The sequence below is a fragment of the Oenanthe melanoleuca genome, chromosome Z (genome assembly GCF_029582105.1).
Source record: "Oenanthe melanoleuca isolate GR-GAL-2019-014 chromosome Z, OMel1.0, whole genome shotgun sequence".
Classification (NCBI taxonomy): domain Eukaryota; kingdom Metazoa; phylum Chordata; class Aves; order Passeriformes; family Muscicapidae; genus Oenanthe; species Oenanthe melanoleuca.
This window is the reverse complement of record NC_079362.1, coordinates 22347192-22371313: the sequence shown is the minus strand read 5'-3', so window position 1 is coordinate 22371313 and position 24122 is coordinate 22347192. Positions and strand designations below refer to the sequence as shown.

General features: G+C 51.4%; 1 protein-coding gene across 2 annotated transcripts in view; it reads left to right on the top strand.

Annotated features, from left to right (window-relative positions):
- LOC130265405 (serine/threonine-protein kinase PAK 3-like) overlaps nucleotides 1–23134 on the top strand; it is a 35666-nt gene extending 12532 nt beyond the window's left edge. The window contains exons 1-11 of one of the 2 annotated variants that reach the window (XM_056514468.1): nucleotides 1673–1890; nucleotides 2833–2870; nucleotides 3689–3764; nucleotides 4454–4517; nucleotides 5141–5189; nucleotides 20047–20159; nucleotides 20419–20536; nucleotides 21281–21380; nucleotides 21664–21860; nucleotides 21953–22090; nucleotides 22331–23134. In XM_056514468.1, the coding sequence (XP_056370443.1) occupies nucleotides 1812–1890; nucleotides 2833–2870; nucleotides 3689–3764; nucleotides 4454–4517; nucleotides 5141–5189; nucleotides 20047–20159; nucleotides 20419–20536; nucleotides 21281–21380; nucleotides 21664–21860; nucleotides 21953–22090; nucleotides 22331–22495 (1137 nt within the window). In that variant the 5' untranslated portion in view covers nucleotides 1673–1811 and the 3' untranslated portion in view covers nucleotides 22496–23134. Of the gene's footprint in view, nucleotides 1–1672; nucleotides 1891–2832; nucleotides 2871–3688; nucleotides 3765–4453; nucleotides 4518–5140; nucleotides 5190–20046; nucleotides 20160–20418; nucleotides 20537–21280; nucleotides 21381–21663; nucleotides 21861–21952; nucleotides 22091–22330 lie in introns of those variants that run through there. The other variant, XM_056514469.1, reaches the window with a different exon arrangement.
- The last annotated feature ends 988 nt before the right edge of the window (nucleotides 23135–24122 follow it).

The window sequence follows — 24122 nt, the reverse complement described above, 5'->3', positions numbered from 1 at the left end:
CTCACTCACCGGTTTGGGTTCTGGTGCTCAGCTGTGTCCGCAGAGACTGGAGGCTGGAGCAGGGCAGATGCAGGGCAGGTGATGGCAGAGGGTCTGGCTCTCTCCTGCGTTCCGCCGCGTGGCTCCAAGACCGAGAGGATCCTCCTCCCCGCCCCCGGAAACACGAGTCCTCTCCGGAAGCATGAGAGCCCCTCTCCAAGCCGATCCCACCTACCCCTTTTGTCCAGAGCCCGCAAAGATCCGCGGTGTACCCGGCAGCTCCATTGGCATGACAATGGAAAAATTCTTTAAATTGACACAGCAATAGGAAAAACACTCAACCCCCAACACCCGCAAAGACACTGTCTTGTCCAACACAGGTCAAAGCTCCCAAAGGGAAGACCTAGTAAAGTCACGCCTCAGGCCTGCTACTTCAGCTGAGGAGGAAAGGACTGGGGGAAAGTGATTCAGCTCAATTGCAGGGTAGAAAAGCCACTCTAGAGGTAGAAAAACCATTGGAGAGGTAGAAAAATAATGGCATGTTCACATCGTGGTTCATGGGGATTGGTTGAATGATGTTTTTAAGACTGAAAAGTGTGGAACTATCTACAATCAAGAGGCTCTCCTTCACAACTGCCTGGGGACTCTGCATCACTACAGAGCCTCACCTCACGCCCAACAGATGAGCATCTGTCTGGGCTGAGTCACCAGGAAAGCGAACTAAGCCTGGGATCATCGTTCCATGAGCAGAGTTGATTTCCAGAGGAGCTGCATGCACTTGTTGCCTCCTGGCACCCAGCATTTTCTTTCTCTCTCAAGCTGGCTCCTGTCTTGAATTTGGGATTCTGCAAGAGAAGAGAGTGACTACATGTCGTTTCTACTGGGATTTGGCTGTGCAAAGACTGCAGGGAATCTTCCAGGGAGCATGGAGCCTGGGCAAACAGCTGTGAGAGTGCGGCTTTGGACCGTTGCAAAGGGGCCTTCTTTGGGCTCCACATCTGCAGGGCATTGCAGAGCCGTGGGCCGCAGGCTGCAGCCAGAGCTGCCGCACAGCAAAACTGTGGCAGCCCAAGAATCAGCGCACGGCTCTTCTGCATCTTCTGAGACTTGCAGTTGCCAGAGGAGCAGCAAGCAGGACAAGAAGAGCTCTGCATCAGGAGGTAAGCCAGCATCTCCCTGAGCCAAAGGGAGGTCAGGATGCTCCAAACTGAGTCAAAGCAAAGGTGAACACACACCCATGTGCTCAAGAAGCAACTGCACACTGCAATACCCCTGGAAATTTATTTCCGTTGCTTCTTTTGTCCCCTGAATGTCATTGAAGAACTTTGGCTTTTGAGAAGCAACTGAGATGCCAGAAGTTAGAAGCACACTTGCTTTTCGTCAAAGCCTTGGAGACCAAAAGTCATGTTTCATTGCATTTTCTGTGGCGCCAGCTGCTCCGGTGCATTTTCTGAGTTTGCTTGGGATGTCTCAAGCGCTGGCTCATGGAGCATGAGGAATTTTGCTGGTGCTTTACGCCTGAGGAGAAGCGGACAGGCTTTTCTTTTGCATCAGCTGTACAGGAGAAGGGGTTGCTGGGCACAAGTACGGCAACAAAGGCAGAGCAGCCGCTCTTGTGAGGTCACGGCAGCGGTGCCACGTCACAGAGCTGTCAGCACAGCGCCGTCCCGGGGCGCGCGGGGCCTCGCTGTCCAGAGCGGCTCTTGCGCTCGCTGGCTGCGGGAGGATCCTTGTGATCAAGGAGTTCTCAGCAGACGGCCTGCACCCCGAGAGGAGTCTCGCTTTTTCCCTCGGGTGACATTCAGTGTGCAAACCTGCAGAGCACTGCTAAAATGATCAAGCAAGTCTGTGCCGCGGTTTGCACCGTTTTTTCTATTGCCTATTCCAGCTACTACCTGCTGCAGCTGACTCGTAAGTGAAGGTTTATGCTGGGGGTCACATCACCTGGCCTGTGCTTCACTCTGCTCTTTATGGCTGAGTAGTGATTGAGTTGATTTTGGAGGAAAATGACAATTCAGCTGCCCCCACTGTGGGAAATCTATTACTAACAGGGACAGTTCCAAAGGGGGTTGTCTGTACGAGGTGCTGGCTGGAGAGTATTTCAAATGTAACCTGTAGCAGGTTGAGTTCCCTGCACGGGACAGTGCGTGCCAGTGGAGTCTGTCATTCCTTCAGCTTGCTGCTTCAACCTAGACCATTTGCAAAATGCAGACTCTAAGGAGAGATCCTCAGAAACACTTGTAAACATTCTGCAGTTCTCTCTGGGAGTGAGGGAAAGCATCTTTGGCTGCACATTCTGCCATTTAGGGGCCTTGCCTCTCTGACTTGACCCTTTATGGTGTGCCAAGATGCTGATTCCCTTGGCAATGCAGCACAAACTCCAAAGCAGTTAAGAGTTTGCTGCTGACCCCAGGAAATGTTCCCAGGGGTATCAGCAGAGAGCTGCCACAGGGAAGAGGGCCCGTGGGGGAAGCTTTCCTTGGCTATGGTCTTCAGAATATTGATGGGGATTGCTGCATGCAATTTCTGAAGCAGTACATAAAATGCAGCAAAGAGAAGAGGAAAACATTGCTTGAGCTGTTGGGCAGAACAGGAACTCTGACTCGTGAAAAAGCAGCTGGCAATTGCGTGACCATGTTCCTATTTCCCTCGTGGCACAAGAGGCCCAAATGTAGACAGAGCCTAGGGGAGCGTCCTTGCTGTTCTCTTCTTGATGTGGGAAAGAAGGGTTGATCCTGGAGGCACGTTGGGAAAGGGGAAATGTTCTCTCTTGGGATTAAATTGTTCTGTGGTACTCCACAAGACAGGCACGTTTCTAAGGGCATCTGCCTCCTTTTCCTTTGCTCGCTGCAGGTCACCTCACACGTGCTTGGAGACAAGACGGTCCTTTGGTGAGTGGCGAAGGAACTTGTGACCTTGCTGGCGTGCAAGAATTGTGGGGCAAGCTGTGAGCTTGGCCTGTTGCAGGAGAGCGTAGAGTGCCAGCCTGGGAGGCTGATAGAAAGCCCAAGCGGCTGTTGGCCTCAGCAGGAGCAAAGGCAGCACTGGCTCTTTCCTCATTTGCCAATGAAAAGCCTTTCAAGAGAAGAAAGCCAAGTGCAGCAGCCCAAATGCACAGCAAGATGGAGTCACAGCAGCTAATTCACCCATATTTGTAGATTTTCATGACTCTGAATCCCACTTGTGTCAAACTCTGTGATTCCCCTCTTCTGGCTCTATGTAAAGGGCAGTGTATGGCAAGGGCTGGGATGCAGCTCTGAAGGGCCACTCCTTCGAGCCTGAAATGCAGAGGGGAAATGTGTGCAACAGATCCAAAAAGGCACATGCTCTGGGCTGTCTTCTAGACACCTGCATGCCAGCTGCGGGGTATCTTAGTTGCTCTGGGGAACAAGGAAGTCGAAAAGCAACAATGCTCTGGGGCCGAGCTCTCATCTCCTTCTGCATCTTTGCAAATGCCTCAATACCTTGTAGCAGGCCACTTACAGAAAAGCTGATCAAATGTTGCATACAACAGCCGATCCATGAGTTCCTGTATCCAAGTAGCCTTTGGGGTTTTCCCATTGCCTCTGAGTAGGGGACATCCAAAAGCCCCCAGCCCAAGTGGCCGGGCGGTGGCTGACAGCACCTCCCTGAGGCCTTGCCTTTGCCGTGTGCTCTGCGGAGCACGTGTGCCAGCCACCCTTCTGACGGGCAATCCTTTCCTCTCCAGCTCCACAGACGCCCTGCACGTCAGCGTGCCGCCCGGCAGCCCCAGAGGAGAGAGGAGCAGAGCCTGAAGAGCCTGAGTACGTCTGGTGAAGTTCTTGTCTGCCAGAGCACTGTGCTGTCTGCGTGTCTCGCTGTGGGCCGTGGCAGAAGCTCCTCCTCAGTGCTTCAGTGTCTCAGAGGCACTTGGCTCTCCCTGCAGAAGCTGTGCCTGTGCTCTGAGGCAGCGACAGAGCGCTGGGGCTGCTCCTGCTATCCCTGAGGGCAGCTGGGACTGCCTTGGCTCTGCCTGGGCTGCCTTCTCTGCCAAAGGCAAAAGCAGAGAGGCTTGTTTGTGCTTGAGCAGAAGGCTGGCCCCTAGCTAGTGAGCAGGCCCCAGGCAGCTCTCTGGCTCTTTTCTGCCTGTGGCTTTTACTCCTCCTCCTCTGCCTCGGACACTTTGTGCTCCTAAGTGGCTCTGCCAGTGAGAGTTGACGTGAGCAGAGAGGCTGCAAAGGCCTTGCCTTTGCTCTGAAGGCCCAGACCTTAAAGGCCCATCCTTTTGCCTTATCACATGAGATGCTGTGCTTGAAAATAACAAAGACCTTCTTGGAAAGGCCAGCTGCTGAAAGGTGGAGAAGATTGCCCTCCCACCTGCTGATCTCAGCAGCTGCAAGCCAAGTGACTGCAAAGGGCCCAGAGCTCGCCACGCTGGGGCTGCACTTGGGATCATGTGTGGATTGCCACCTGTGTTTGACAGTGAGTGCCTTGCACTGCTTTTGTCTTTCAGGGGGCATTGTGAGTCTGGGCCAGCCAACGCAGAGGTACACGGCATTTGAAGAACTTGGACGAGGGTAAGTGTGATGCCTGCTCCTTATACAAAAGCGGAGGCCAGGTCTTTGGCTGCTGCAATATCAAGAGTGAAGTCAGGCAAGCTCCAAACACGGTCAAACTCTGCCTTTCCCTCCTGCCACCTCTCAGGACTGCTGAGTCAGGGCAGTCCAAAGGCATCATCAAAGCCAACTGGGTGCCGCCAATGTCTTGCTTGTGGCAAGGAGCAGGACCTGGAAGATCTCCTGCCTCTGCACCTTTATGGCCTAGAAGAACACCTTGGCACCCAAGAAATGTCAGACTCTCAACCACACTGTTTGGAATATGATTTTTCTCCACTTTTTGACATGCGCATGCATGCACACCCACACATGAGTACACTTGCCCTTAGGTTTGGAACAGACCTAACTGGGCGTGTGCCTATGGGGATTTACAGCAGCCCTTGCTCTTCATGCTGGAGCTGAGTTTGCTCTTGCACACCCTGCCCTGCCTGGCAGAGGCTGGTGGGCTGATGAGCTACGGGCTGAAGAGAGGCTGCAGCCAGGCATTTTCTAGAGAGGCCAGGCAGCCTGGGGACATCTCCTGCCTGGCCTTGCTTTCACTGCCACAGACTGAAGGCCTTTCTCTGCTGCCGTTTTCTTTCTAGGGGATTTGGAGCTGTTTATAAAGCCCTCGATGCCAGCACGGGACAACAGGTAAAGTGTCGACATCCCCAGCAGATTTTGCAGCTCTGCAGCACTTTCCCCACTGCTGTGAGCTCAGCCTGGAGCTTTGGGTGGCCGCTCCATGTCTGCAGAAGAGGCTGTTGCTCTGAAGCACAGTCTTGGCCCGGAGTGCAGAATGCACTTGGGCCGGGCTGTGGTGTTTCTCCTAAGCTCTGCTGCCCAGTACCAGGGCAGTTTGGCGCAGCTCGCTGCCTCATTGCACAAGCACTCGCTCCGTGCTCCCTGAGATCTCGGGCAAGGAGCGACTTGTCAAGTTAGTGGTCTTCAATGTCCTTTCAGGTGGCCATCAAGAAAATTCGCCTTCATGGGAAGAGATCCGAGGAGCTGGCTGTCAATGAAATCCTGGCCATGAGGGACAACAGGAATGCCAATATTGTCACCTACTTAGACAGGTTGGGCTGTTGTCATGTCATTGCTCCTTTAGATAGGGCAAGGCAGAAGAGAGCAAGCCCTTTGGTGCGTGGCAGCAAAGGAGCTGTTGATGATTTCTCTAGTCGTCACCAGGGCATGGCAGGAGGTGGCACTGGCTGGGTGTGCAATGATCTCTTGTGGCACACGTAGCTTGGAGAGCTGTGCAAAAGGCTGGCAGAGGCCCTGGGGTGATCAAGCTGTGGCCATTGCTCTCTCGCCATGCTCTGGTTTTCTTCTTGCAGCTACCTGGTCCATGGGGAACTCTGGCTGGCGATGGAGTTGATGGACGGCGGCACGTTGTCAGATGTGCTCAGGGCAGTGTACCTGGAGGAAGGACAGGTCGGCGCTGTCTGTCGGGAGGTGAGGGATCCCGCTTGTGCTTGCCCTGGCCTGCCCAGCGTGGCCCTTGTCAGCTGGTGGGTAGGAAGAGCAGAGATTTCTTGCTCACACCTTTCTTTTGGAGCTGATGTCACACCCTGGAGAAGAAGGATGAACATCTGGAATGAACTGCCGGCTGCTTTCCCTGCACTCCCTTGGCTCTGTTCTTGCACACTTGCATACTCTTTGTCTTCTGGTGCTCATGCTCCCTTGCTCGCTTGCTTTCGCTGCTTTTGTCTTGTCAGCTTTTCCTCTCAGCCTTTGCATGCAGCCTGTCTGACTGTCCTGCATTCCTTGCCCCTCTAAGCAGGCTTGTGGCTTGCAAATGTCAGCTCAGCAATGGAGATGTCCTCAGCTTCAAAGGAGAGTCATTCAGGCCAGATGGCATTGGATTCTGGACACACGTCTAGTGTGCTGCTTCCTCCTCTGCTGCCACAAGGCTCTCAAGAAAATCTTTGCCATGACACCTCTTAGCCAAAATTCATGTGATTTTTACCAAAATCAGGAAGGGCTTTAGGAATCTCAGATGCCTTCCAAGAAGACAGACCTCTTTGAAGAGCGTTGAAGCAGCACGCTCTTTCCCTTTCTCTGTTCTGACCCTGATGTTGCGCCCTGCCTCTCAGCTCCATGACAGAGCTGTCCGTCTCGTGGAGCCCTTTCCTTTTCTGTAGCTTATACTCAGGTGCTGAACTTTTCCCCTTGCCTCGTCCTTTCTCTCTCAGTGCCTACAAGGACTGCATTTCCTTCACTCCCACCAAGTCATCCACAGAGACGTGAAAAGCAGCAACGTTCTTGTGGGCATGGACGGATCAGTCAAACTGGGTGGGTATCCCTGGGCAGGTGCAGCGTTGCCAGCATGTGCTCTGGGGCTGCTTTTGGGTGACTGCCAGGTGCCCACAAGTGCTGCTGGGCCAGTGTGTGAAAGGTGAGGGTGTTTTTGTGGCAGCCAGTGCCTTATTTTGCTGGCTCCAGCCCCGTGGGAGCAGAGCACGGCTGCCTTTGCAGCCGGCTGCAGCGGGGTGGCCTGGTCAGGCTTGGTGTGGGCAATGCTTTTGCCCGCTTTGGCAGGGGGAGCTGCCTTTGACAGGCTTTGTTTTTCTCCTCAGCTGACTTTGGCCTCTGCGCTCAGCTCAGCCCTGAGCGCAGCAAGCGCAGCTCCAGGGTGGGCACTCCCGGCTGGATGGCACCAGAAGTGGTGAGAGGAGAAGCCTACGGCCCCAAAGTGGACATCTGGTCGCTGGGGATCATGGGGCTGGAAATGGTGCAAGGGGAAGCTCCTTTCCAGAGGAAGCCCGTCTGAGGGTAAGGTGCAGCTTCTAAAGGGCGCTGCGTGTGCTGAGAGCTGTTGTGGCTGGGAAAGGAGCAGCTGCAGTGTCCTCTTCCATTTCCTGTAGGTTTGTGAACTGATAGAAAGGAACGGGCCCCCACAACTGCAGAACCCCGGCACCACTCGGCTCTCCTGCGCCTCTTCCTGAGCTGCTGCCTGCAGGCAGACGAGGACGGGCGCTGGTCTGCCCAGGAACTGCTGGAGGTGAGAAAATGCAAAGCGGCCAAAGGGCCTGGGAGCTGAGGAGCCCCGCAGCAAGGGATGAAGAGGAGGGTGGGCCACGTGGGCCTGGCTGAGACAGGTGCGGCACAGGAAGGCCGAGGGGCAGATGGTGCCCTCGGTCCTCTTTGTGCATCTTCCCGGGAGCCAGAGCAATCCTGCTGGAGCCTGTGGTCTTGCCAAGTAACAAGGAATCCTTTCTTTTGAACCTTTTTCCTCTGGGCAGCATCCCTTTGTGACTTCAGGCCATCCTGCCTCCAGCCTGGCCGCTCTGATCACCTCAGCCAAGCAAGTGCGGGAAGAGCGGAGAAGAGACGTGCCGCGCCACCGTGAGAGGAGTGGAAAGGGGATGCCTGCTGTTTTGGCCCAGATTCCCCCATGCCCTGAGTTTTAGAAGAGCTCTTCCAGAGCTAGTAGATTTCATCTTTAGAGATTTTCTTAGGTTTATTTAGGTTTTAGGTAACTAGGTATAAAAGCTTTGTTAATGGTGCATTGTTTAGATAAGAATAGGTGTAATGTTGATGTAGGGTAGCTCAGAATTAGCCTTTAAGGAGAAATAAGAATGAAGCTATCAAAGATCAGGCTGAGACTCAGAAGAACTGGACCACGCACGTGCTGCCACCTGTCAGCGTGAATAATCTGCTCGGAAGAGAGAATGAGGAAGATGAAGATGATGAAGTCGCCAGATGACGCTCTGTTGCAGCCCTTAGTGTCAGCAGGAGTGGTGTGGAGAGCCAGAAAGTTTTCCCAACTAGGGAATGCAAGCCCTGTTCTGTTCCCTCAAGCCCATGCCCTCTCCCAGCTTTCGGTCACTCCCACCATAATTCCCTCTGGGCAGCATCCCTTTGTGACTTCAGGCCATCCTGCCTCCAGCTTGGCTGTTCTGATCATCTCAGTCAAGCTAGTGCGGGAAGAGCGGAGAAGAGACGTGCCCCACCACTGAGAGGAGTGGAAAGGGGATGCCTGCTGTTTTGGCCCCGATACCCCCATCCCCTGAATTTCTTTTGGTGCTCTTTCAGAGAGGAAATTGCATTTTATGATTTTTTCTGTTTTGCTATGTTCAGTTTAAAGCTGTGATTTATTTTTTCTCCAATTAATATGTCAAACAATTTGGGAATTTTGGAAATTGCTTTGAAGGTCTATAGTCTCCAGTTTGCCTAATTGATAAAGAATGTTTTTGGTAAGGATAAAGTATTGTTAATATAAGTGCTCTCTGAGATATATTTTAAGTAAAAATTGTTGAATTGTCAGAATAAAGATTATACTGTGAGAGGTAAACCTGTGATACTGCAGAACTGGTTCATGGGTGTGCTATGAGCCATCAGCCTGAACCGGTCGCCTGGAGAACAGAATGATGGAGATGTAACAGTTTCTAGAGGATAATTTGTTTCAATACTTAATTTCAGCCGGACTGGCAAAAAATTCTAAAGTATCCCCAGTGATGGAAGGCTCCCTTCCTTGCCATGATGTAGCTAAGCTGTGCAGTCCCTTCAGAGGCCTACAGAACATGCTTGGGGGAGCAGCTTTGCTTACCTGAACTGGGGAATGCCAATGGGCAGCTGAGAGAGACTCCTGGGTAATGTACACCAGGTAATGAGCACACGTTCAAGACAACACCAGGAGGGAGATGTGCAGTCCTTCCTGGGCCTCTTGTCCTGAAGATGTCAGGGTGATCAGCAGGAATCACCCTTTTGTTCCCACCCTCCTTGCACGATGCTGCCTGTGGGATGTAATGGCATTCTCACAGTGGCATCCAGCCCTTCCTCCCTGCTTCCCATTTCCCCATTTTCACCCCACACCCACCCAGGGACCCTCTGGGCCAGCCTCATCGCCCACGGGTGTTTGCAGCCACCGGGGCCTCCTGCAGAGCCCCATTCCCACTCCGCTGCCTCCCTGGCCTCCTCCATACCTGGGCTGAGCTGCTGTAGCCAGTGCTGGGAACGCACACAGCGTGTCACGCCTGTTGCTGACCAGCTGGATGGAGAACCCACGGCTCGCCGCCCCGGCACTTTCCCTGCGTGAAGCTGTGGCTCCATTTCGACTCTGTCTCTGGGACACCCACAAGGAGGGGTTGCTCACGGTCTGGATGCTTCTTGAGTGGTGCCCACAAGCCTGATTTCCATGCCTCCCCACTCCTCCTACCTCTAAGGCTGCCTCAGCCTTCTAAAAACAATTTTCCTTCATCTAATGGCTTCTTGTGCTTTACTTAATGTAAGCAGGAGTACATGCTTTTGATTGTCTTTATCCTAGAGTTAATAGAAATAAGTTGAAGTACTCCTATACTTTGCCATTTAAAACTTGAAGCAACTGAAAAAAGTAGAAGCTTTCTGTGCAGCTTTTAAGTTAATTTGCAAATCTCCTTCCTCTTCACTCAGTTTCGGCATATCTGTTGATTGTCCTTGGCTGTCATCTTTTAAGCTTCATCACTTGTCTATAGATCTGTAAAAAAACAAGGCAAATTCACTGTACTTTGTGTTTTACCGCTTTTGGAAAGGCTGAGGCCCTTGTGACCTTCTTCTGTCACCTAGACTTTGATTCCCATCCTGGCTCTGGCTAAGAGTAAGACAAATTATTTATTTATATTTATTAACTGCTAGCAAGATTTGCTAGCAAAGGTCACAGTTAGAGTAAGCATGATGCTTCTCTCCCTCCCTTGAATACACAAGATGCCCTTTTGTGTCTAGGCCTGGTGATTTCCAGGAGCACCTAAGCCACTGCCAAGGAGAAACGTCTCCTATTGCGGAGTTTGACGCTGATTTTTTGGTAGGATTTTCATCTGTATCTACAGCGAACTGGATCTTTGACATGAAGTGTCTTCAAGCAACATTTCTAAGCATTTCTAAGTGAAGTTCAGATACTAATGAGTTGTGATTGTTTTATCTCTGTGTAACATATGTTGCAATATCACAAAACATGTTATTTTTGAGTGTTTCAGGCATTTAAAATTTAGGCTTACTTTTGTCAACACTTTTCTTACTTCCCTTCAGAAAGCTGCATGTCCAAGCACTAATTTCCTTCTCAGTTTCCTGAAGCTTTACCAATATACAAGTTTAGTACTTTACAGTCAGCTACTGAAATAAAAAAGGAACATATGATGAAATTTCAGCTTCTAAGGAGTAGAGTATGTTAGGGTGGGGAGAAGGGTAAGAAAGGAAATTATTTGAAAATAAATTAAAGAACAAAGCCCTCATCCAATATTCCAGTATTTGAATATGAGACTAAAAAAATATTTAATTCTTTCATGTTACAAGCTGCACAGAGGAATACTGGAACATTTTAGTAAATTTGCCAAGGCTTGCTACTTCCTTGAGGGCCCTTGTCTTCCTGAGAATGTGATTCCTTTGCTAGTATAAATCTGGCAGCCGGAAAAACACTCTTTCTTCCTTGTTTCCCTTTACGAATTCTGTGCAGGATCTACAGGGCATTCTCTGAGAATGCACCTCTTTGGTTTTGGATTGAACAGGCCCAGCCTTAGATCATAAGATGCCTATTGTCAATACCTTGGTGCTTAGGGACCAGTGTTTGCTTTGTATCATTCTGATATAAAATGGAAGCCTTGAACTGAAAAAGTATTTAAAAGCCTTAGTGCAAATTCAGTGACTTGAAAGTTAGTGACTCCCACTAACCCACTTTGCAGACACTCAGGCTCAGAAGTGCATATTTTTACTCCCTAATCACATTTTAGCTAGACTCAGGAATTTATTTATTATTAATTTTTACAGTATATATATGAAGTAAACCTGCTAGAGAACCATACTGAATTTTCATTTGGATAGTGTGTTTTACCTGAGACCATACTGTACAGTGCGGACTGGAAAAAACCACACCTTTTGCTCTTACCTGTCAGTGTAAAAAAGCCTTCATCCTCTGTGTCCCCATACATGGACAACAGAACCTTAGCTCAAACTTAGCAAATTGACAAGTACAAAAATGACTTCTTTATTCAAACCTCAACTACATTTTATATGGCTCCTGATTTTCTTTTCTTTTTTCTCAATAATTTCTCTTACAAATGTCGTGATTTCCTGTTAAAACCCGTAAACGTGTACAATTACATTTTGTGTTTAGATATGATGAATGGATAAAGGCAGACCGAAGGAAAGCATCAAAAATTAGAAGAAAAGAAAAGAAAGGTAGTTTCACTACCTTTTATGCTCTTGTTACCCCCAACTTTGTCTTGAAACATTCTTAAGCATGCCCCATTCTGTTCCCTTTTCATTGGCGTACAAATACATGAAAGGAAAACTCACCTCCCAGCCTTTTAAATATGAGAATTTTCCCAGAAAGATTTTGGGGTGTTCACTTTTTTTTTTTTTTTTTTTTTTTAATTAAATTTATGTATGACTTAATAGAAAACAAATGAGAAGGATCCATTTCATCCATGCTGGAAGCCAACTTGATGGGGTGAACTTTGGGAGCTCCCTCTGCTGATTCTGGAGAGCAAACAGGACTTGTGTGTATGTCCGTATGATTTTATTTCAAAGCATTTCCTTCCAAATTCTGTTTTTTTTTTTTTTTTTTTACCTGATATTTGGGAGTAGATTAGGTTCCTCAGGCAGCAGGAGGAATCTCCTTCTGGCACAGCAGGCAGTGGTTCTGCAGAGAACGTGGCGGGAGCTCTGGAAGCCGAAGTGCGCCAGGAGCAGCCCAACTGCCCAACTGCCCAACTGCCCAACTGCCCAACTGCCCCAATGGCCCCAACGGCCCCAACGGCCCCAATGGACCAAAGGCCCAAAGGCCCAAAGGCCCCGCAGCCCTCGGCCTCTGCCCCTCTCCCTGTGCCCCTCACCCTGCGCCCCTCGCTCTTGCCCTGCACCTCTCGCACTGAGGTCCTCGTACTGTGCCCCTCGTACTGTGCCCCTCACCCTCGCCCTGCATGCCTCGCCCAGTGTCCTTCCCCCTGTGCCCTAGTCCTGCGCCCCTAGCCCAGTGCCCTTGCCCTGTGTCCCTCTCCCTGCGCCCCTCACCCTGTGCCCCTCTCCCTGTGCCCCTTCCCTGTGCCCCTCTCCCTGTTCCCCACGCCCTGTGCCCCTGGCACAGGATTGCTCTGTTGCACAGTCTGATATCAGCTCATGACATGGTAACGTCAAGGGTCATTTGGGATGTGTACTCAGAGCTGCTCTTCCACCCTTAACTAAGGGGCTATCCTTGGGAGTCCATTATTAATGGTATCCAAGCTATGGGGGGGAAAAGAGGAGGATGATTTTCCCCAGCTCTTCACCCCTCTTTCCCCCTTCAGACCTGTTACAACAGCATTTAAGAATTCTGAATTCCCTTTAGATGTTAAGGGAAGCCTGTTCTTGCTGCTACGTCCACCAGTGCAGTGCACACCATATTTGGAGCCAAGAAAGATTTCTAGGGAAGTTATTCAGAGATCCCTGAAGTGGGACAGTAATGGCAGGACAGCACAGGCCAGTGCTTAGAGGATCTCTCCAATGCTTTAGCAGTTCACCTGCAATGGTTTAGCAACAAGCATCTACAGGAGCCTGTTAAAGTGCTGAAAAAGTGTTAAAGTGCTGAAATATGTCAAAGAAAAATGCTGTAGTAGCTCCAGAGAGACATGAACACAGTAAATATCGCCTCCAGGGGGAGGAGAAAGAAAGCAGACCAACAGCCACCATGGCCACTCAAACTGCTGCTGAACCAGAGGAACAACCCCTGCCAGCAGCAGTCACCGCTTTACAGAAAAAGAAATCCAACATGTAATCAGTTCACTTCATGAGGGATGAAGAGGAAGCAGAGCCCTCAAACAGCAGGAAGAGGCATGGCCAGAGATAATGGCCCAATCTTGATCCCTGGATGAGCTGTGAGATATACAAATAGATTTCAACCACCAGTCAGGAAAGCCCTTGGCTGCTCTAATTCTGGGATGTCATGGCACATGACATGAAACTGGATGGTGGTGAAGCCAAGCAGCTGGGATCTCTCTCCTGGAATGTGGGCATTGACAAGGATTGAGAAGAGCACAGATACTCCCAGCCTCCGGAGAAAGCTTGTGTCAGCTGTGAGGGAAAGGTACTGTCTCAGGGATGATCTTGCCTGATCTCTCAGAGGACTCCCTGCTACGGGACTGCTGAGGGTTGAAGAACAGATACTGATGGCTACTGCAACAGTGCAGTGTCAGCAATATCACATCAACCAGGACTCTGTGACTCTCATCCAGGAGAATATTTGGGAACTGGAGAGCCAGGAAGTTGTCAGCAAGATTTGCTGACCCTGAAGTAGTCCTATATGACCAATGGAGCATGGAGACTGACAACAGACTGTCAGTGCCCTGAACCACCACCTCTGACTGCTGACTGCTGCAGCAGCCTTTGGACCAGCCAGGGTAGGAGCACATGTGAAAAATTTGCTCTGTACTGCAGTTGGGGAGAATGGTCCTTCCTGGAGTCTCTGGCAAAAAGTACCCAGGGAGACTTCAGGACGACCAGTGGGATTCCAGACTCAGAGATACAAGAGATGTAAGGCCTGTTACACTCCACCTGGAAAAGAGATCCTGGCAGCTTATGAAGGGGTTTGAGCTGCTCAGAAGTGATGGGCACCAAAGCACAGCTCCTCCTGGCACCCTGACTGCCAGTGCTGGGCTGGATGTTCAAAGGGAAAGTCCCTGCCACACATCATGCCACTGACACTACATGGAGTAAGTGAGCTGTGCTGATCACACAGCAAGCTCAAATAGGAAACACCCATCACCCAGGGATCTTAGAAACCAAGGAAGCCAAACATTTTGGACTATCTTCAGATGAAGAGGAAAAAAAGGAGAGGCTGAGGAGGCCCACCATACAATCAGCTACCAGCAAAAGGAAAGCAACATGCCCTTATCATTGATGGTTCCTGCTGTATCATGGGGATAAATCAAAAAAGGGAAGTTGCTATATGTAGTACTACATGGCGAGTTGCAGAAGCTACTGCAGGACAAGCTGGATCAAGTCAATTTGCAGAGCTGAAAGCCACCCAGATAGCTTTAGATATTGCTGAACACGAGGAAGGGACAGCACTATACACTGACTCATAGCAAAAATCTGTAAGGGTGGCTGGATCAATGGAAAATTATAAATTAGCAGCACAGAAGTGAATCTGTATGGGCTGCTGAAGTTTGACAAGACATCACTGCCTGGATAGAAAAGGTGGCTGAAAAATCACATCCTGCGGACGCACACACACCTGTGAGCTGGGCTACTGAAGAACATCACAACAATGGACAGGTGGATTTGACTGCCAAGATTAAAGTGTCTCAGGTGGATCTGGACTGGCAAAAAAAGGGTGAATTATTTCTGGCCATTGGGACAGTGATGCTTCAGGTCATCAGGGAAGAGATGCCCAATACAGATGGGCTCATGATAGAGGGGTGGATTTAACCATGGACACTATTTCCCAGATTACCTTAACTGTGAAACATGCACTGCAATCAAGCAGGCCAAGTAAAGCCTCTGTGGTATGGGGAGCAATGATCAAAATACAACTATGGGGAGTTAGACTGCAGTCCCAAAAACCTGCCAAGGCAAATTCTGTGTGCTGACAGTGGTGGTGGAATCCACCACTGGATGGCTGAGCATCTGCCCTGCCTGAACACCATCTTGGGACTTGAAAAGCAAGTCCACTGAGAGTTGCTTACTGGGAGAAATTTTAGTATAATCTTTCCTTTTCTCACACTCTCTTTTAGGCATCTAATGGTGAAACTGACAGTGGCAGACTACTCTGATCAATGTGACTTCAGTTTCCTGCAACATGGCTGTTCTTGCAGTGCGACTTTCAAAACCTTACCTGTTTTCATTCTTAATATGAAATTAAGCATATTTGGAAACACTACATTTGAAAAAAATCACAAAATTTCATTAGAAATGTCCTTGTGATCACTTACCTATGCCAAGATTACTTGTGGTTTCTGATAAGCCATTTTAGTTTAAGCATATTTCATGAAAAGCTTCACAGCTGTTGATCCAGACGACCTCTATCTCCACATGACACATGGACTAGAAGTGATCTGCTGAGCACCCATGAAAACTGATTTTGCACCTTCAGCTCTGCACCTTCATCCACAGGCTGTGATGTCTCTGCACACTGCTCTGACACCACTGTGCTTGCTGAAGGAAACCAAGCACAAACAAGATGGAAGCAGTGATGTCCACATGAGAACATTTTACCTCTGCTAAAAGGGAATGCTGGAATTTAAATCACTAAAACACCTCAGCAACTACAAAGCATAGTGCTTGAGTATTCTAAAGTCAAAAATTGAGACAACTGACTATTTTTTATTTTATTTTGCTTAAGTGCAGTCATTAAGTGAATGTCATTGAAGAACTTTGGCTTTTGAGAAGCAACTGAGATGCCAGAAGTTAGAAGCACACTTGCTTTTCGTCAAAGCCTTGGAGACCAAAAGTCATGTTTCATTGCATTTTTGTGGCGCCAGCTGCTCCGGTGCATTTTCTGAGTTTGCCTGGGATGTCTCAAGCGTTGGCTCATGGAGCATGAGGACTTTTGCTGGTGCTTTACGCCTGAGGAGAAGCAGACAGGCTTTCTTTTGCATCAGCTGTACAGGAGAAGGGGTTGCTGGGCACAAGTACGGCAACAAAGGCAGAGCAGCCGCTCTTGTGAGGTCACGGCAGCGGTGCCACGTCACAGAGCTGTCAGCACAGCGCCGTCCGGGGCGCGCGGGGCCTCGCTGTCCAGAGCGGCTCTTGCGCTCGCTGGCTGCGGGAGGATCCTTGTGATCAAGGAGTTCTCAGCAGACGGCCTGCACCCGAGAGGAGTCTCGCTTTTTCCGTTGCTTGACATCAGTGTGCAAACCTGCAGAGCACTGCTAAAATGATCAAGCAAGTCTGTGCCGCGGTTTGCACGTTTTTTCTATTGCCTATTCCAGCTACTACCTGCTGCAGCTGACTCGTAAGTGAAGGTTTATGCTGGGGGTCACATCACCTGGCCTGTGCTTCACTCTGCTCTTTATGGCCGAGTAGTGATTGAGTTGATGTGGGAGCAAATTGACGATTCGCTGCCCCCACTGTGGGAAATCTATTACTAACAGGGTCAGTTCCAAATAGGTTGAATATACCACGTGCTGGCTGGAAAATATTTGCAATGTAACCTGTAGCAGGCTGAGTTCCCTGCACGGGACAGTGCGTGCCAGTGGAGTCTGTCATTCCTTCAGCTTGCTGCTTCAACCTAGACCACCTGCAAAATGCAGACTCTAAGGAGAGATCCTCGGAAACACTTGTAAACATTCTGCAGTTCTCTCTGGGAGTGAGGGAAAGCATCTTTGGCTCCACATTCTGCCAATTAGAGCCTTGCCTCTGACTTGACCCTTTATGGTGTGCCAAGATGCTGATTCCCTTGGCAATGCAGCACAAACTCCAAAGCAGTTAGAGTTTGCTGCTGACCCCAGGACGTGTTCCCAGTTGTCTTCAGCAGAGAGCTGCCGCAGGGAAGAGGGCCCGTGAGGGAAGCTTTCCTTGGCTATGGTCTTCAGAAAATTGATGGGGATTGCTGCATGCAATTTCTGAAGCAGTACATAAAATGCAGCAAAGGAAGAGGAAAACATTGCTTGAGCTGTTGGGCAGACCAGGAACTCTGACTCGTGAAAAAGCAGCTGGCAATTGCGTGACCATGTTCCTATTTCCCTCTTGGCACAAGAGGCCCAAACGTAGACAGAGCCTAGGGGAGCGTCCTTGTTGTTCTCTTTCCTTGCCGTGGGAAAGAACGAGTTGCTCCTGGAGGCACGTTGGGAAAGGGGAAATGTTCTCTCTTGGGATTAAATTGTTCTGTGGTACTCCACAAGACAGGCACGTTTCTAAGGGCATCTGCCTCCTTTTCCTTTGCTCGCTGCAGGTCACCTCACACGTGCTTGGAGACAAGACGCTCCTTTGGTGAGTGGCGAAGGAACTTGTGACCTTGCTGGCGTGCAAGAATTGTGGGGCAAGCTGTGAGCTTGGCCTGTTGCAGGAGAGCGTAGAGTGCCAGCCTGGGAGGCTGATAGAAAGCCCAAGCGGCTCTTGGCCTCAGCAAGAGCAAAGGCAGCACTGGCTCTTTCCTCATTTGCCAATGAAAAGCCTTTCAAGAGAAGAAAGCCAAGTGCAGCAGCCCAAATGCACAGCAAGATGGAGTCGCAGCTAATTCACCCATATTTGTAGCATTTTCATGACTCTGAATCCCACTTGTGTCAAACTCTGTGATTCCCCACTTCTGGCTCTATGTAAAGGGCAGTGGGTCTGGGCAAGGGCTGGGAATGCAGCTCTGAAGGGCCACTCCTTCAGAGCCTGAAATGCAGAGGGGAAATGTGTGCAACAGATCCAAAAAGGCACATGCTCTGGGCTGTCTTCTTAGACGCCTGCATGCCAGCTGCGGGTATCTTAGTTGCTCTGGGGAACAAGGAAGTCGAAAAGCAACAATGCTCTGGGGCCGAGCTCTCATCTCCTTCTGCATCTTTGCAAATGCCTCAATACCTTGTAGCAGGCCACTTACAGAAAAGCTGATAAATGTTGCATACAACAGCCGATCCATGAGTTCCTGTATCCAAGTAGCCTTTGGGGTTTTCCCCATTGCCTCTGAGTAGGGGACATCCAAAAGCCCCAGCCCAAGTGGCCGGGCGCTGGCTGACAGCACCTCCCTGAGGCCTTGCCTTTGCCGTGTGCTCTGCGGAGCACGTGTGCCAGCCACCCTTCTGACGGGCAATCCTTTCCTCTCCAGCTCCACAGACGCCCTGCACGTCAGCGTGCCGCCCGGCAGCCCCAGAGGAGAGAGGAGCAGAGCCTGAAGAGCCTGAGTACGTCTGGTGAAGTTCTTGTCTGCCAGAGCACTGTGCTGTCTGCGTGTCTCGCTGTGGGCCGTGGCAGAAGCTCCTCCTCAGTGCTTCAGTGTCTCAGAGGCACTTGGCTCTCCCTGCAGAAGCTGTGCCTGTGCTCTGAGGCAGCGACAGAGCGCTGGGGCTGCTCCTGGTGCCCCTGAGGGCAGCTGGGACTGCCTTGGCTCTGCCTGGGCTGCCTTCTCTGCCAAAGGCAAAAGCAGAGAGGCTTGTTTGTGCTTGAGCAGAAGGCTGGCCCCTAGCTAGTGAGCAGGCCCCAGGCAGCTCTCTGGCTCTTTTCTGCCTGTGGCTTTTACTCCTCCTCCTCTGCCTCGGACACTTTGTGCTCCTAAGTGGCTCTGCCAGTGAGAGTTGACGTGAGCAGAGAGGCTGCAAAGGCCTTGCCTTTGCTCTGAAGGCCCAGACCTTAAAGGCCCATCCTTTTGCCTTATCACATGAGATGCTGTGCTTGAAAATAACAAAGCCCTTCTTGGAAAGGCCAGCTGCTGAAAGGTGGAGAAGATTGCCCTCCCACCTGCTGATCTCAGCAGCTGCAAGCCAAGTGACTGCAAAGGGCCCAGAGCTCGCCACGCTGGGGCTGCACTTGGGATCATGTGTGGATTGCCATCTGTGTTTGACAGTGAGTGCCTTGCACTGCTTTTGTCTTTCAGGGGGCATTGTGAGTCTGGGCCAGCCACGCAGAGGTACACGGCATTTGAAGAACTTGGACGAGGGTAAGTGTGATGCCTGCTCCTTATACAAAAGCGTGGGCCAGGTCTTTGGCTGCTGCAATATCAAGAGTGAAGTCAGGCAAGCTCCAAACACGGTCAAACTCTGCCTTTCCCTCCTGCCACCTCTCAGGACTGCTGAGTCAGGGCAGTCCAAAGGCATCATCAAAGCCAACTGGGTGCCGCCAATGTCTTGCTTGTGGCAAGGAGCAGGACCTGGAAGATCTCCTGCCTCTGCACCTTTATGGCCTAGAAGAGCACCTTGGCACCCAAGAAATGTCAGACTCTCAACCACACTGTTTGGAATATGATTTTTTCTCCACTTTTTGACATGCGCATGCATGCACACCCACACATGAGTACACTTGCCTCTTAGGTTTGGAACAGACCTAACTGGGCGTGTGCCTATGGGGATTTACAGCAGCCCTTGCTCTTCATGCTGGAGCTGAGTTTGCTCTTGCACACCCTGCCCTGCATGGCAGAGGCTGGTGGGCTGATGAGCTACGGTCTGAAGAGAGGCTGCAGCCAGGCATTTTCTAGAGAGGCCAGGCAGCCTGGGGACGTCTCCTGCCTGGCCTTGCTTTCACTGCCACAGACTGAAGGCCTTTCTCTGCTGCCGTTTTCTTTCTAGTGGATTTGGAGCTGTTTATAAAGCCCTTGATGCCAGCACGGGACAACAGGTAAAGTATCGACATCCCCAGCAGATTTTGCAGCTCTGCAGCACTTTCCCCACTGCTGTGAGCTCAGCCTGGAGCTTTGGGTGGCCACTCCATGTCTGCAGAAGAGGCTGTTGCTCTGAAGCACAGTCTTGTCTGGGAGTGCAGAATGCACTTGGGCCGGGCTGTGGTGCTTCTCCTAAGCTCTGCTGCCCAGTACTAGGGCAGTTTGGCGCAGCTCGCTGCCTCATAGCACAAGCACTCGCTCCGTGCTCCCTGAGATCTCGGGCAAGGAGCAGACTTGTCAAGTTAGTGGTCTTCAATGTCCTTTCAGGTGGCCATCAAGAAAATTCGCCTTCATGGGAAGAGATCCGAGGAGCTGGCTGCCAATGAAATCCTGGCCATGAGGGACAACAGGAATGCCAATATTGTCACCTACTTAGACAGGTTGGGCTGTTGTCATGTCATTGCTCCTTTAGATAGGGCAAGGCAGAAGAGAGCAAGCCCTTTGGTGCGTGGCAGAAAAGGGAGCTGTTGATGATTTCTCTAGTCATCGCCAGGGCATGGCAGGAGGTGGCACTGGGTGTGCAATGATCTCTTGTGGCACACGTAGCTTGGAGAGCAGGTGCAAAAGGCTGGCTCAGGCCCTGGGGTGATCAAGCTGTGGCCATTGCTCTCTCGCCATGCTCTGGTTTTCTTCTTGCAGCTACCTGGTCCATGGGGAACTCTGGCTGGCGATGGAGTTGATGGACGGCGGCACGTTGTCAGATGTGCTCAGGGCAGTGTACCTGGAGGAAGGACAGGTCGGCGCTGTCTGTCGGGAGGTGAGGGATCCCGCTTGTGCTTGCCCTGGCCTGCCCAGCGTGGCCCTTGTCAGCTGGTGGGTAGGAAGAGCAGAGATTTCTTGCTCACGCCTTTCTTTTGGAGCTGATGTCACACCCTGGAGAAGAAGGATGAACAACTGGAATGAACTGCCGGCCGCTTTCCTTGCACTCCCTTGGCTCTGATCTTACACTCTTGCATACTCTTTGTCTTCTGGTGCTCATGCTCCCTTGCTCGCTTGCTTTCGCTGCTTTTGTCTTGTCAGCTTTTCCTCTCAGCCTTTGCATGCAGCCGGTCTGACTGTCCTGCATTCCTTGCCCCTCTAAGCAGGCTTGTGGCTTGCAAATTGTCAAGCTCAGGCAATGGAGATGTCCTCAGCTTCAAAGGAGAGTCATTCAGGCCAGATGGCATTGGATTCTGGACACACGTCTAGTGTGCTGCTTCCTCCTCTGCTGCCACAATGCTCTCAAGAAAATCTTTGCCATGACACCTCTTAGCCAAAATTCATGTCATTTTTACCAAAATCCAGGAAGGGCTTTAGGAATCTCAGATGCCTTCCAAGAAGACAGACCTCTTTGAAGAGCGTTGAAGCAGCACGCTCTTTCCCTTCTCTGTTCTGACCCTGATGTTGCGCCCTGCCTCTCAGCTCCATGACAGAGCTGTCCGTCTCGTGGAGCCCTTTCCTTTTCTGTAGCTTATACTCAGGTGCTGAACTTTTCCCCTTGCCTCCGTCCTTTCTCTCTCAGTGCCTACAAGGACTGCATTTCCTTCACTCCCACCAAGTCATCCACAGAGACGTGAAAAGCAGCAACGTTCTTGTGGGCATGGACGGATCAGTCAAACTGGGTGGGTATCCCTGGGCAGGTGCAGCGTTGCCAGCATGTGCTCTGGGGCTGCTTTTGGGTGACTGCCAGGTGCCCATAAGTGCTGCTGGATCAGTGTGTGGGAGGTGAGGGTGTTTTTGTGGCAGCCAGTGCCTTATTTTGCTGGCTCCAGCCCCGTGGGAGCAGAGCACGCTGCCTTTGCAGCCGGCTGCAGCAGGGTGGCCTGGTCAGGCTTGGCGTGGGCAATGCTTTTGCCCGCTTTGGCAGGGGGAGCTGCCTTTGACAGGCTTTGTTTTTCTCCTCAGCTGACTTTGGCCTCTGCGCTCAGCTCAGCCCTGAGCGCAGCAAGCGCAGCTCCAGGGTGGGCACTCCCGGCTGGATGGCACCAGAAGTGGTGAGAGGAGAAGCCTACGGCCCCAAAGTGGACATCTGGTCGCTGGGGATCATGGGGCTGGAAATGGTGCAAGGGGAAGCTCCTTTCCAGAGGGAAGCCCGTCTGAGGGTAAGGTGCAGCTTCTAAAGGGGGCTGCGTGTGCTGAGAGCTGTTGTGGCTGGGAAAGGAGCAGCTGCAGTGTCCTCTTCCATTTCCTGTAGGTTGGTGAACTGATAGAAAGGAACGGGCCCCCACAACTGCAGAACCCCCGGCACCACTCGGCTCTCCTGCGCCTCTTCCTGAGCTGCTGCCTGCAGGCAGACGAGGACGGGCGCTGGTCTGCCCAGGAACTGCTGGAGGTGAGAAAATGCAAAGCGGCCAAAGGGCCTGGGAGCTGAGGAGCCCGCAGGAAGGGATGAAGAGGAGGGTGGGCCACGTGGGCCTGGCTGAGACAGGTGCGGCACAGGAAGGCCGAGGGGCAGATGGTGCCCTCGGTCCTCTTTGTGCATCTTCCCGGGAGCCAGAGCAATCCTGCTGGAGCCTGTGGTCTTGCCAAGTAACAAGGAATCCTTTCTTTTGAACCTTTTTCCTCTGGGCAGCATCCCTTTGTGACTTCAGGCCATCCTGCCTCCAGCCTGGCCGCTCTGATCATCTCAGCCAAGCAAGTGCGGGAAGAGCGGAGAAGAGACGTGCCGCGCCACCTGAGAGGAGTGGAAAGGGATGCCTGCTGTTTTGGCCCAGATTCCCCATGCCCTGAGTTTTAGAAGAGCTCTTCCAGAGCTAGTAGATTTCATCTTTAGAGATTTTCTTAGGTTTCTTTAGGTTTTAGCTAGGACTATATAGTATAGAAAGCTTTGTTAATGTTGCATTGTTTAGATAAGAGTAGGTTTTGATAAGAGTAGGTATTGTTGATGTATGGTAGCTCAGAATTATCCTTTAAGCAGAAATAAGAATGAAGTTCTCAAAGAACCAGACGAACTGGACCACGCACCTGCTGCCACCTGTCAGCGTGAATAATCTGCTCGGAAGAGAGAATGAGGAAGATGAAGATGATGAAGTCGCCAGATGACTGCTCTGTTGCAGCTCTTAGTGTCAGCAGGAGTTGTGTGGAGAGCCAGAAAGGTTTTCCCAACTAGGGAATGCAAGTCCCTGTTCTGTTCCCTGAGTCAACCCCGTGCCCTCTCCCAGCCTTTCAGTCACTCCCACCCTAATTCCCTGTTGGTCCTCTGCTCTGGCCCTTCCCTTGTGGCACCCCCGTTTCACCTGATAACTGGTCCCTGATGCTCTCCCCACCCACTCATTCTATGTACTAAACCTGGACCCTCACAAGACTCCTTGCCTTTGTTCCCCAAACGCTGGACAATGCTGAGCAGTGGCTGAAATAAACATCTTCGTAAAACCCTACAAAGGCCTTTCCTGCTGATTTCACCCCAAGCAATATTTAGATGCAACAGAGTGGCAATAAAAGCTCAGGAGCCTCCAGAGCCCTGGCAGGTTCCCTCCCTTGCCACGCTGGCTCTGAACTGGTCCGTGCCTTGGAAGCCGTGCGCTGCGGACGGCTTCTCCCCTTCGTGGCTTTGCGCTGCTTGCCAGCGGCCCAAGGCTCTTCCCCCTCACGGAGGGTCCCCTCTCCGCCCCACAGGCCCCCTGACAGCTGCCCCACACCAGCTGCCCTCTAGAGATGTTGTCCCTCTCTCCCTGGAATCCCCCAGCTCCAGCCACCCCTCACGGCAGGGCAGGAGGAGGAACCAGGCCCGCTTGCCCCCCTTTCCTGGCGGTCACTGGCTATGGAAGAGTAAAGGAGGGCTGAAAGGGCACCTTTTCCTTATGCTTCCCTCTCTTCAACCTTTGGGCCTCCAAGGTGCTCAGCTCCAGGGCATCCGAGGGCCTGCACTCGCCTTTCCTTGCTGAGGTGTTGCTCTTCCTTCTCTGAGCCCTGCAATTTCCTGCTTGATGGGAGCTGACTTGCAAATGGGGAAAACCAGAGGCTTTCAAATTGAAGCAACTCTCCTGGGTAACTGTTGGGGGTTGGGCTTTGTTCCTTTACTGCAGCAGTTTCAAGAATTTTTCCCATTAGTATGAGAAGGAAGCCTGCCGGGTTACACCCAGGCTATTTCAGGACTCAAGAGAAAGTGTAGCTGGGCACTGGGCTCCGGGGCTTTTCACATTTGCCAACGAGGTGAGGGAGGACGACTGCCCTCCCCATCTTCAGCTCATGTGGGTGGAACAGCGGGAAGCCAGGCTCTCTGCTGTGGGACAATGCTCTGCATCCACTCCGCTCCAGCCTACCACCTCTAAGACCACAGCTGACCAACAAAACTCAAACAATGAGTGGAAAGCCCTTCCTCCACCTTTCCTCCCATGTGGGACACAGGCTGCCACTGCCCCTTT